At 37.3% G+C, this 13,467-nt stretch overlaps 2 protein-coding genes across 2 annotated transcripts in view; both read left to right on the forward strand.

Annotated features, from left to right (window-relative positions):
* The window catches only part of BAZ2B (bromodomain adjacent to zinc finger domain 2B), a 128,548-nt gene extending 121,144 nt beyond the window's left edge, over window positions 1-7,404 (forward strand). Inside the window, exons 36-37 of the mRNA XM_029283922.1 lie at window positions 2,053-2,196; window positions 5,900-7,404. Coding sequence (XP_029139755.1) covers window positions 2,053-2,196; window positions 5,900-6,053 — 298 coding nt within the window. The 3' untranslated portion in view covers window positions 6,054-7,404. The remainder of the gene's footprint in view (window positions 1-2,052; window positions 2,197-5,899) is intronic.
* Window positions 7,405-12,841: 5,437 nt separating this feature from the next.
* The window catches only part of WDSUB1 (WD repeat, sterile alpha motif and U-box domain containing 1), a 25,543-nt gene continuing 24,917 nt past the window's right edge, over window positions 12,842-13,467 (forward strand). The window contains exon 1 of the mRNA XM_015814731.1: window positions 12,842-12,985. The gene's annotated coding sequence lies outside the window, so the exon portion shown is untranslated. The remainder of the gene's footprint in view (window positions 12,986-13,467) is intronic.

Genomic DNA, 13,467 nt, shown 5'->3' on the forward strand with positions numbered 1-13,467 from the left:
TGATTTCTGGTTTATTTGTTTATACTTCGTAGTCGCTGTCTGGGAGCTTTCCAGTTGTAGCTTCAATTTAGAGATTTGATCCTTTATATCATCTACGTTATTTTTAGTCTCATTATGGTTTCTTTTTATGTCCTCTTTGTGTACAAGAATTATTTGATAAATTTGCTGTAGCATAGAGAGTATTTCCTTCTGAAAGGTATTTGTTTTTTTCTTGAGGCATCATTCCTAGAAATTCTCTGGTATCACCAGTTTCATTAAGAGTGAAACAAAATTTCCTCTAGTTTTCTGGTCTTTGTATATAGCCTTTATAATCCAGTCCTAATAGCAATATTTTATAGTAATCCTTTGTATCGAGTATCTTGAAAATTATCAGTCAGGCAAGGTTGTAATCCACAATGTTCCCAGTGTTCAAAATGTTATCTCCTTGCAGCCAGATGTATTCAAAAGTCAAATTTTTCTTTCTCTCCTACTGGTTCTTGAGATTAAAAGTCCAAGCTCAGTAGATATTTATAGTCCATGAAGGTCAGGATGATAAATATGCCAAAATATTTTCCTTTATTGCCAGCTGTTTTCCCTTAAGCTGAAAGTCACCAAGCAACCAAGGAGCTAGTTATCTAATTCACCATTAGATGTCATTCAAAGTCCATTTTCCATTCTTAAAACAAAGGGTTGATTTTTTATATTTCTTATATTTCATCTCAATAGTTTTTTTTCCCAAAGAGAAAATCTTAACAATTATCTCAGTTCTCAGATTTATCAAAACTAGCTTTATATTACTTTCACTTCAGTATTGTGCATTTCTGTCTCCCATAAAAAAATTAAAACACCGCTTCCGTTCACATCTGGAGGTTTTAAGCTTCTTGGGAGCCTTTCCCAGGTAATTCAGTTGTAAAATAGTAAAGAAAGGATCAACATTCTCACCCAGTCCAAACATGCTGTTTACGATGTGCTAATTAAAGCTTTTGTTCTTCGGTTGTCAGCAGCTAATGGCCGGCCACAGAGGTGTGGCCGGTCTTTCCCCTGCCAGTTTAGCGGGCTTTCCTTGGATCGAATGGAGAGACCGCCATCTCTCCATGATCGACAAGGCACCCATCCTTCTTCATCGCCTCTTCCGGGTGCAGGGCGAAATCGGGTGCGGAAGGCAGAGCTCTGCCTTCCCGTCTCTCTTCTTGCAGTGATGCAAAACCAGAAGCCCAACTTTTTTTAAAAAAAAAGATATTCCACGCTTCCTTATTTTAGCTTGCCTTCAGCAGCCTTCTTCCTTGTTGTTTAACAATGAAGAAATCCCCAAAATGGCACAGATCTTCAAAAAGGAATAACAGAGTCTCTTTTAGCTTAATGAAGATTAATAGTCTTTAAAAATGATTAAGAAATGAAAGTCATAACTTACTGTCCATTTGAAAAATAAATTCCAAAAAAGCTGCTTCTTCAACAACGAACAGATTGCAGCCCCGTTCCCCAGTTTTCGGCACGCATGCTGCTTCAAACACAGCTCTTGAAGCTACTTGCAGATCTTTGCTGTATCGGAGGAACTTGTGGGATAATTCTAGGACTTTCCCTAATCTAGGAGAGTCATATAAACTAAAGGAATGTTGGTTCCTTCTGTTGGTAAGTTGAAAAAGCTACAGTCGAGGGAAAAATCCTTCAAGGATCCTTCCCTTGGCACGTCGTCCGTTGGCCGTCTTTTTACCAGAAGTCACCTAATCTCCCTTCTGTTGTCAAAGCTTGACTGGGAGAAATAGGTTTTGGTGCAAAGTGCAGAAAGTTGGGCATAATTCAGTGCCTGATATTCATGTGGTTATTTTGGTCTCTCAAATCTATAAAGCTTATGTAGTATCATTTTCTTCTGATTTTGGTTTTTACTATTCTCCTCTGTCCCAAATATTTTCTAAAGATTCCTCTCTGCATCAGATGATGGGGATTGTAGCTAATCCCTTAATAAATGTGTTACTTTTTAATATACCATTTGACTTTTTTTATTGATATTCATTGCAACATGAGGTGCAAAATAGTTGAGAACTGATTTGTGACTTTCTTTCTAAATATTGTTAGTGTGCTCCTGTCTGAATTGGAAACTCATGAAGATGCCTGGCCTTTCCTACTTCCTGTAAATTTGAAACATGTTCCTGGTTATAGGAAAGTTATTAAAAAACCTATGGATTTTTCTACAATTCGAGAGAAGCTGAATAATGGACAGTAAGTAAAAATCAGAGGAAGCACAGAAAAGAAAAAGTGAAAGTTTAAATCCACTTTGATTAATTAAAACCCAGATAGAGTCTGATGTCTAATATTTTAGATTCTAAAATACCATAATGGTGAACACTCAGGGCTGGAAAGGTGAGTAAATATGTAGTACTAGTAGTTACACTGGAGAGTGAAGCTTTTGTTGTCTTCTTGGACTGTGTGTATCAGACATATATCCATTAAGGAACTATTTGATAGCTTCTGCAAGCATCCACACTGTGATGAGTATGTTTTACACACACACACAAACAAACATGGTGTGTGTGTGCGCAGAAATATTTATTCTTACCTGTTCTGAAATAGCTGTTGCAAGATATCTGAGGTCTGGTGTCAAACTCTGTTTTAAGTGGAAAAATCAATTCATTAGCTGAATTTCAAAGGGAAATTCACTATTGATGACTTCAAAAGGCAGACATGGACTCAAGATTGTCTAATTATGTATTAGATCTTAAGACCACCATCAAAGAACATTTACAGAGTCAGGAAAAATGGTGTAATGGAAGAAGTACAGAATGTGTTGTACTGTTATACTGTATTATATGTTATATTATGGTGCTTTGGAAGGACGTGGGATAGTGCTTGGGGCTTAATGGAGAACCAGCAGCAGGAGGAAGAGCGGCAACAAGTATATGCATATATCACACAATGCATATATCTGCATTTTTTAAAAAAAGAAAAAAGCTTTGCTGGATCAGATCAAAGCCCACATAATCAGGTATGCAGCAGTCAGCTAAATGCCTCTGGAAAGAGACAAGTCAGGAACATAATAGTATCCTTCCACTTATGCTTTATAATGTTTAATATTATAGCAATATAGCAGTATAGCCATTGAAAGCTTTGTCCTGCATGAATTATTCAAAATCAATCAATTTATTTACCTAGCAATACAAGTAGGAACAATTACTATATAAATCACCATATGATGAATTTCCTGCTTTTTACCTTTCACATTTAAATGAAATCAGAATATTTTTGCATTCTCTTTTCGGTCTCTTCTGATTTATGCTGATATTCATGGTTCTAAAACGATACAGAACACATTTTAGTAGCATTGCGAACTCAAAACTTTCAAAGAGTATCACCTTCAAGTTAAGAAATAGCTGAGTGTGATTTTATTTTGCTATTGGCAGTTTTACATCCTTTATATGTGAACTTGTATTAATCTACACTTGTCGGTTTGCAAATCAAAAAAAGCCTCTTCTGCGAGTGGTGTTATGAAACAAAATAGTAAAAATGGAAATACAGAAGCGAGCACACCTGGCTACAGCAGTTCCATGGTATTATAGTCGTACATCTTCATTCTGAAGTCTTTTCTTTTTGCCAGGCCCAAAATTATGGTGGCATGGCAGCCAGTTGGTAGGACAACAGATTTTCACCAGAGGCCCTTCTGAATGTGGTTGCACGCTTGGTGCCCTCCTGCTAAACCTGCAGTTCAGAAGCCCTTCTTAAAAGTCTTGGGGGAGGAGTATGGGAAAGGGTATAGGAAGATCAATAATAAGCAATCAAACACAAATACCAGGACATTAGAAGCATTCTAAAAAGCTTTTAAACTTCATCGAAGGGGTGGAGGGGGCAGGAAGATCGATTAGAAATAGCAATAATGCCTTCATTTCAGATTGAATTTGAGCACAATTGAGCACAATACTGAATTTGAGCACAGCTGCAGATTGGCAAGAGGTGAGGAAGCGCATGTGTACACACACACACACACAGAGGGCGAAAATAATTCACCCACTTTTTTCTTTTTTTTTTTGATAACAGTGTTGAACAAAGGACAAATGAGCATGACATTTTATGCGGCATAGTTTTGGTTTCATGGAAACTACCAGTAGGTGGAGCCTGCTGGTGGTGGATTGAAAAAACTCCTGAAAAGACTGAACTAATTCTGGTTTCAAATTCTAATAGCAGCAGTGAGATACTATTAAACAGGAGTCTGTTTGTTATCAAATTTACATGCCATTCATCTCGCAGTGCGATTGGATCTAAAAAGGGAGAAGTATATGAGACCCAGTTTGAACTAGTGGTTAAGGCATCAGGTTCCAAAGCAGAAGATCTTGAGTTCTAGTCCCGCCTTAGCCGTGAAAGCCAGCTGGGTGATTTTGGGCCAGTCACTCTCTCTCAGCCCAACCCACCTCACGAGGTTGTTGTGGGGAAAATAGGAGGAGGAAGGTGCGTTAGATACATTTGAGGCCTTGAATTATTTGTAAAAATAATAAAGGCGGGATACAAATAAATAAAAATACTGATATGGAGAAAGAAAGCAATCTGTAATACACTTGAAACTTCAGAAATTGAGCTGGAAGGAAGGTCACGCTGGGCAGCGTCACTGCACAGATTAGTGCCTTTAGAAGCGTAGCCAGACAGAGGTAGTATGTACATGTGGATGTTATGAATATTCTCTTAGTTCCTTTTAAAATAAATCAAGTTTTAATTTATTTTAAATTACGCAATGTTTTGAGAGTCAGTTTGGTGCAGTAGTATAAAGGTATCGGACAGTGAGTTCTAGTCCCACCTTTGGCACAAAGCCTGTTGGATGACCTTGGCTCTGTCACTTACTCTCAACCTTAGGAAGGAGCAGGCAAGGGCATACCACTTCTGACAAACTTTGCCAAGAAACCCGCAGGGACTTGTTCAGAGAATCAGACATGATTGAATGGGGGGGGGGAAAATAACATTTGTGTACCCATTGTAGTCCCCAAGAGCCCTTAAGCTTTCTTGAGAGTATTTGGAAGTCAGGTCCTTCCATGAGACTGATTTACTCCAATAAATATGAACTGGACCGCAGCTAAAATTTACACTGGCCACCTTTGGAACACATCCATAGCTTCGAAATGTTGTAAGCTTATGCTTTTCATTTGTTTGATCGTACCACATCTATTAACCGATGAGACGAGGTGGAAGTACAAGCAGTCCTTGACCTATGACCACAGCTGAGCCCAAAATTTCTGTTGTTAAGTTGTTGGTTAGGTGAGTTTTGCCCCGTTTTATGACCTTTCTTACCACTGTTATTATGTGAATCCCTGCAGTTGTTAAGTCAGTAACACAGTTGTTAAGTGAATCTGGCTTCCCCATTTTGCTGGTCAAAAGGTTGCAAAAGGTGATTGCATGACCTTGCGACGCAGCAACGGTCATAAGTATGAACCAGTCCCCAAGCATCTGAATTTTGATCACATGATCGTGTGGATGCTACAAAGGTTGTTAAGTGTGAAAACTGATCATAAGTTACTTTTTTCAGTGCCGTTGTAACTTTGAATGGGTCACTAAATGAACTATTGTAAGTCAAGGACTACCTGTATAAATCTCTCAGAGGCATTTTAAATGAATATGATTCTATATAAGATCAGGACAGATTTACCTGAGAAGGCTTGCCTGTGGGAGTTGCTATGAGTGGATACTGACTTGATGGCATAGGATCAATCAATCAAAGATGAAATTATTCTACAAAGTGTGTTACCATTGTAGAGTATTGCATTAAAATTAGACTTTATTGCTTATATAGAAAATGTGTAATGGTTGGCTTTGGTAGAATCTGCTGATTTATAGCACTGTCCAATTTTAAACAAAACACTGCATTTCTCCTTGGCAGGTGCTTTAGTTTTATTTTTCTGTTTTAACGCCACATAAAAAGAATGCTATTTTTGTTTGTTTGTTTCAGGTATCCTAATCTTGAAGCTTTTGCTATAGATGTCAGGCTTGTGTTTGACAACTGTGAAACATTTAATGAAGATGATTCTGACATTGGTCGGGCTGGCCACAACATGAGAAAACATTTTGAAAAAAAATGGACAGAGATTTTCAAAGTGAGCTGAAGTGATTACAGTCCAACATGTTTTCTTTTCTTAAATGAGGACAAATAAGACCAGCAATGTGAAGTGTATTTACATTAAAGTACAAGGCACATGCATAACTAATGACTGTTTTATTTTTCCTTAAGGGATCACGGGGAGTAGTGCTAATTCTTAAGGTTTCACTCCTTCAGCAACCATGGCCCTTGGTTCTTGGTTTGTGTGTTTTATCAAACTATTTTAGGTAGAACAGGGAAGCACACCCAAAGAATTTAAATGTAAGGGGTGTCATAGTGCAATAGCAATTTAAAATATATCAAAACGCACTGAATATTCAACCACCAGAGCTCTAGTTGGGGAAAAAAGTTGTATTTCCCCTTTCAATAAATATCTATTTTTCATTTTTTTTACTTTGTAGTTTATTTTTAGTAAATGTATTTAATTTTATGAATTATTTATGATTAAATAGCATCCAGACTCTTCGTTTTCTGTGAAAAGGAAGAATTAAAAAAATAAAATAAAATAAAATTGCTTTAAATGTTGAAAAATACAACAAGGAATGTTTTAAAATTTAAAAAAAAAACAAAACAAAACAAAGCCAAGTAAAACTGTTTACACTGATGTGCTGTAAAAAGCACGAAAAATTAAACTTTACTGTAGAGTTACAAGTACATTTATATATATGTTGCTGCATCACTTGTGTAGTTAAATTGTATTTCAAAACAGTGAAGAAAAAAATGAAACATATGTATATACTGTTCATTATTGTTTATATTAAGTCTTGTTTTAAATATGTATGATGTGTACATATTGTTTGCAGACATTATTGTTTATGCCTTAGAAAGGACTGTAGCATTTTATTTTAGTTTTAAGGTAATTACAGCTATATGGCTTGTACAGTAAGTATCCTCTACCAACACTGTGGAGTCTCCTTAATCTTTGTAGTGCCTGCCTTTAAAACAGGGTGTAGGGGATATTAGTTTTCCATTTTTCTATTTTGTTATATAATTTCAAGCCACCAGGGCCTCAAATTTGAGTATAATCATTTGTATCCATGTGGAATAAAAATGTGACAATTTCTTACGCACACAGTATTTTTTCATAAAAACATTTCCCTCCATTTGCCTTGCCACAGAAACAACAAAAAAGAAAAAAAAAAGAAAAAAATTTGTAACCACTGTGTTTTATCTACTGTGTGTTGTGGTGGCCTGTTGGAGGCAGATAGATCAGACTTTTTTTTGTACCTATGTAAGAGTACTTGAAGTTTCATTTAAAACAAAATGTTGTGGAAAAGGTAGCATTCTTTTTTTTTAGGAGTGTTATTTTTCACTAGTATGTGTGGCACGGATACAATAAAAGACTGTTTTGCAAACCAGTTTTTTTTTCTCAGTTATTTTAATTCTATGTTATTCAAACACATTTTAAGAAACCTGACATTACTAGCAACATGATTTTTTTTCCTTGCAATTATGAATGGAAAATGTACTATATAGAACATTTGAGGGCAAAACTCATCTTTCTGGGAACAGAACATTCTGTAAAATACTGGGAGTTTCTCTTTTTCTTTTTGAATAAACCAGAATATCCTGTTGTTTCCTGAAACATTCTATCCCCAGCATGCTGGCTGCCCTTTGCACATTGTTATTTGTTTCTGTAAAAGATAGGAGTAGGAGAATCAGAGCTACAGCTTATGACCAGATTGCTTTGGATATACTTCAGTCTGGTGTTAAACTAAAATCTATTATTTCTGGAACGTCAGCTTTATAGTTGCCTGGAATTATGAAAGCCAGGAAAACTACCTGCGTGAATACCATAGTAAAATTAACACAACGGTCCTTGTGTTTAATAATAATGTATAGTCTATTATGCTTTTCCAACTCCTACTTTTTTCCACCCAGTATAATAGAATTTTCCTGAAATTATCTACAGCAGTTCTAGCCTGGCATTGTTGATCTCTTATGCCTGGTAGGAGAACCATAGGGCTTTAGATTCGGAAGATTCAAGCCCATCAGTACTCTTTCTAAAACTTGTCTTGCTTCAGGAAGATGACCGATAACTGATGTCTCACATCTATGGAGAACACTAACACTAGATCTTAATATCTATTTGACAACCTCAGAAAGTTAACATTGTGCTATTGTTTCAAACTCAACATACTTTAATATTTACTTGATTTATACTTTGTCTTTCTGGTCTGGCAAACACTCAAGATGACTAACAATTTTTTTAAAAAAAATAAAATAATATTTTATATGAGTGAGTGAATGAGAATGAGCAAGGGGACAACTTCCCCCAAAATACATTTCATAACCTGGAAACTATCCAGAAGAAATTATCCCATGTGACAGCGGGATCTGTGTGTCTTGAAAGGGATCTTTTCCATACATTGGATAAGCCAGGCATGTTCATAACAGGAAAAGCGGTCGTTAACGTTCAGAATTTGAAAGGTCAGTATCAATACCATAAATGGTAACCAATTCAGATCTTTCAGTACAGACTGATATGAGCCCTGTACCTTGCTCCAGTTAGTAGCTCAACTGCTACATTTTCAAACAAATTGATAGACTTGGCCATTTTCTACCCAAACTGTATATAATCTCCTGGTCTCCACTGTTGTATTGCACTCACTCAAAATGCAGATTACCTTTGTGATCAGAAGTAAAGCTCATAGCTGTAGTACTAATATCAAGAATTTGACTTTACGAGGACAATTTTTTAGAGTTGTGGTTAGCACCTCTGCACCTCAGTTTTGAGGGAAACAGCAATAATTAATGTCTACCAGACACTGCACAAACTAGGGTTGCTGTGGGGAAAAAATACTGAGACTAAGGGCATTGTAAATCAATGTTTGGAAATCTTTAGTGTTTACCATTAAGAAGACTAAGCTCTCTCTGGAACACAGCACTTACATAGGAATGTATTTTCTTTCTGCTACTGGATTGTTAATACTTTTTGTCACTAGACTGGTGAGAATTTCAGATGTGTGGCATTTATGCTGCATTATTTCTGGGTTATACCGTATAGTACATATGACTTAAGAACTGATTACTACGGCCATTTTGGTACAGTGGTTAAAGAAACAAGGCTACAAACAGGCAGATGGTCGGTTCTAGCCCTCCCTTGTGTATGATGCCAGCTGAGTGATTTTGGGTCAGTCACTCCCTCACAGTCCTAGGAAGGCGGCAAGATCAAAGTTAGTTCAGGTATTCATCAGGATTCAAAACTTACTGAAATATGCATGAATGCACACATATAAGCACACAAATGCTTTGAAGACGATTGTCTTCAGAAATGCCAGTGCTATTTGACGAATTTTGAGGGAAGCTAGCTCAACCAGAATGTAAACAGCAAGCTGGCCTGTTTTAGAATGCCTTATGGCAGAGGTGTTAAACTGCCGGCCCGTGGGCCGGATGCATTATAGCGAAACCGTGCCCACCCCGTTGCCGGCAATGAAAAAAAAATCACGATACATTGTGACACGTCATGTGACATTGCGAGTTTGACACCCCTGCCTTATGGATTTGGGGAAAGGTATGAATATTTTTTTTACAGTCACTGGTCAGAATTGCAAACAAAAACTCGTTAGAAGTAAAGTCAAAACAAAAGATAAAATATTATAAATAACTGATGGTAGTTCATCAAGGGATAATCAAATTCTGCCCAATTTTACAGGCAATACTATATAACAAAATTTAGCTTTGTTCAAGAACACTGAGTCATACCAATCTGATAACAACTGTGCATAAAAAATATAAGAATTTCCTGGGTATTTTACCAGGTAAGGTAAGATCTTTGAGTCGTTCTAGAGCAGTGATGGTTAATCTTTTGGGTTTGGCATATCAAAAATTCAGAAAATGCCTTAACTTGACTAGCATGTCACACACTCCCACACACACCAAACACAAAGGAAATAATTTTTTACAGTGACACAATTTCAGAGACATCTTTGTGGGTCAGGGATGCATATATTTTTCTTGGACTCTTTCAAGAAGTTTCTAAGAATTGGTGAACTTTGTTAATGGAGATGATCCAAATGAATTACGGTATTAATATCGGCAAATATTGGTTGACAGTATATTTGTTTATATAAACATCTGAATTAAACTTTTTTTTTCAAGAAAGGACTTTTAAGAAATTTGTTCAACACGGTTGGAATTGTTTGTATAATTTTCCTGGTCTTTCTTCTTTAATTAGCTATATCATATTGTTAATGCTTCTATGTACGTGTGGATGTGTATCCAATTTTTATGTTGAGTATTGTCTGAGCATTGACAAAGCCTAAATTTCAGTGGCCACATTAAGCAGAGACTTGTCTCCATGTGCCTAAAAGTATCCAGCACAGCACCTTTTTCCTCAAAGTAAGTGGGCTTCAGCAGAGTCTTTGTTCATTACTGCTGTGGACAGCTAATTATTAATTGTAATAAAACTAATGTTGCCATGTTTTCTAAAACGTCTGCAATTCACTCCTACTCTTGGACAATTAACATTTTAAGCATCAATCAGAATCTTTAAATATTTGGTCATTTCCTTCAAAGCATCCATGAACTGAAACCATCAGTAAAGGAAGTCACTGCCAGGGTCCGTAAACTCTCAAATGTATTTTCTCTTTTGTTTACTGCAATAGCAATAACCACATTCCAGCTGCTGCAAACATTTTGGAACCGCTTGTTCTAGCGAACAGATTTATTATCAGCGTGATTTAAACAGAATCTACAGAACTAGAAATATGTTTAAGCTGTATCATGACATGGAGCACATGAAGTTCATTTACAGTTCAACCCTCTACATGTCTTCTCAGAAGAATGCCCTGCTGAGTTCAATAGCACTTATTCCCAGGTAAATGGGTATAAATCTTCAAGTGCACAATTGCCATAAATGACACATAAAAACAACAGAGGGAGCCCAAGGAGTAGCAGTGGCAGCATTTACTAGCCAAAGTAATATGATGCGAAGTGTGTACTAGAGAATACAATGCTGTACAACTATGTGAGGAATCCTATTCATGTTCACAAAAATAGTAATAGATTTAATTTTATACATATCAATATTATAGTAACTTAATTTTCAGTGCCCTAAAACTTAATGCCACTTACAAATTCACTTGGCATTCAGTGCATTTTTAAATATACTTATTGTCCAAGGGCTACTCCAATTACGTGCAAAGCACAGAATATATTTTCTTCACATTAACAAAACTTTTAATTCCAGTTGCCAGAAGGGATACTTACATAGCACTGATGATTAGGAAAGTACATTGATTGGACATTTATTGGTTTGGATCTCAACACATGCCTGTGAATATGACTCTCACTCAGACTTCCTCCACTGAAGGAAGAGAGTTGTAGATTTTCATTAATTCCTTCTGTCTTCTACAGACACAGACATTCACACACTGCAAATTTTATAGGATCAAGGACATGGAAGCATTTTATCTGTTAACATAATTCCATTGAGCGATCATTCCTAATAAGCATTAATTTGAATGGAAGACCCTGCTATTTTTTTTTTATATATTTATTAAATTTGTTTGCCACTTATTTTCCCTTGAAGTGACTCTGGGCAGCTTACAACATTAAAAGCAATACAACCATAAAGAATAAATATTTCTAAAGCAATAAAAGTAGAATTACCATCCAAAGTAAAGTTTTGAAGCAGGAACAACAACAAAAATACATCTGAAATTTTATTGAGTCACTTTTAAATTTTAGCTCCCCTCCCCTCCCACTTCTCCAGTCATCCAATGAAGATGAATAATCTGGGATCCAGGACAGGTAAAAGGAAGCATTCATACCACACATAGTTATACTATGGAGTTTTCTACAATGTAATGGCCATTGATATGTTCACCTTAAATTATATCTGATTCACCACTATAGGAGACAGGATGTTTCCTTAGGAACTCCTTCCAAATAATTCAGTAAAATGCACAGTCATTTATCAACTATATGGATAACCACTTAAAAGTGACATTAAATCTAACACATCTTTACCCCATAAAATATTTAAAAATGTAAGTTCTGATTGGGACTCAGATTTAACTAAACATGTAAAATCTTTACATTCCTGATTATTCTCTGAGTGTCAGTAAATTATATATAATTGGATCCAACCTCTTAAAGCTATTATTAACAACCATAAGGCTATTACAGCAGCACTATTTATTAAAATAATAGGCAAATTACATTCTATCTACTCCACGTGCCTAAAAAGAACTCGTGCATATTACAAGTCACCACACCTGACATATGTAGATATGATTGATAACAAACCCTCCTTGTCTTCCTGTGTTATGTCAGAGAATACTTGGATATGGCAATTCGGGCTGATACTTCAATACGTGTTTATGTTACAATCATTAAGTCCTGAAATTTAGATGGGAGGCTGTTGAATGTCTGCCGGTTGAAAATCTGGAAACTGAACAGTTGACCAAATGCAATTTCCTCCCGCACACCTTTAAGTCGCAGCGAATTTTTAAGGGCTTTAGCTCAAGGTAAGTCTGTAAAAAACAGATTATTTTTTTAATTCGGGCACGTTTATTGGACTATACGCCTCGCAACTCTCTTTTTTTCCATTTTGTCTTAAATGCAGTTCCCGCCTGTGTGAAGCCTTAAAGTACAAAGCACAGGATCGGGGGAGCCACGAAGGAGAAAACAGGAACGTAGTTATCAGGACTTTGTTTAGAATGGTGACGTCACGTCCCCTGCGGTCACCAACACGCCCCCCCCATTTTGCTTCCGCGTTCGGAGGAGACGGTCACGTGAGCACAGGTTCGGCCGGTTTTACTGTACCGCGCTTCCATCTTTCCCCTCCGGAGAAAAGCGATGGGCGCGGCCACGTGACCTTGTTTTGTTTCTGACAGGTCGGGTGTCCTCGGGCCGCGTGCCTCTGTCCAGTCTCTCAGTTCCTCGCGGATAGAACGGGCGAGCCCCGAAGCCACCGCGCGGCCGTAGGGAGAGGTAGGAACAGAGTTGAGGGAGGGTCCTGTTCCTCCCCTCTCGGATTGGAGGGCCGAAGCGGGACTCCTGGGAGTACTGGCGCCGCTTCGGGGCCGTTAGAACGAGAGCGCCCCCCGGTGGTGGGTGGTGTCTGTTTACCTGTCCCAGCCGCTCTATTCTAGGGTTTCCCCCCCCCCCCCACCCCATCTTCTGGAAAGAGGAAACGGGGAAAAGGTCGCTTAGTGTTAGTCTTAAGACTTTGAAAGGGTCAGACCTCTGCCTTGAAAATGTTCGTTTCAACGTACGTCTCTCGAACATGAAGCACACAGAGTTAAGTGTCAGGGAGTTCAGAAAGCGATTCTGACGTTGCAGGTGACTCTGCTGGGGGGTAAAGGCATTCTGGATAAAGAGATGGTGGAATATTCAAAATATTTTTAAGAAAAAGATAAAAGTTTAAGCCGCAGATATTTTTGCTGGGTATTATGGAAGATCTGGATAAAAAA

This window comes from Protobothrops mucrosquamatus, unplaced genomic scaffold (genome assembly GCF_001527695.2).
Source record: "Protobothrops mucrosquamatus isolate PMUCROS unplaced genomic scaffold, P.Mucros_1.0 scaffold279, whole genome shotgun sequence".
Taxonomy (NCBI): domain Eukaryota; kingdom Metazoa; phylum Chordata; class Lepidosauria; order Squamata; family Viperidae; genus Protobothrops; species Protobothrops mucrosquamatus.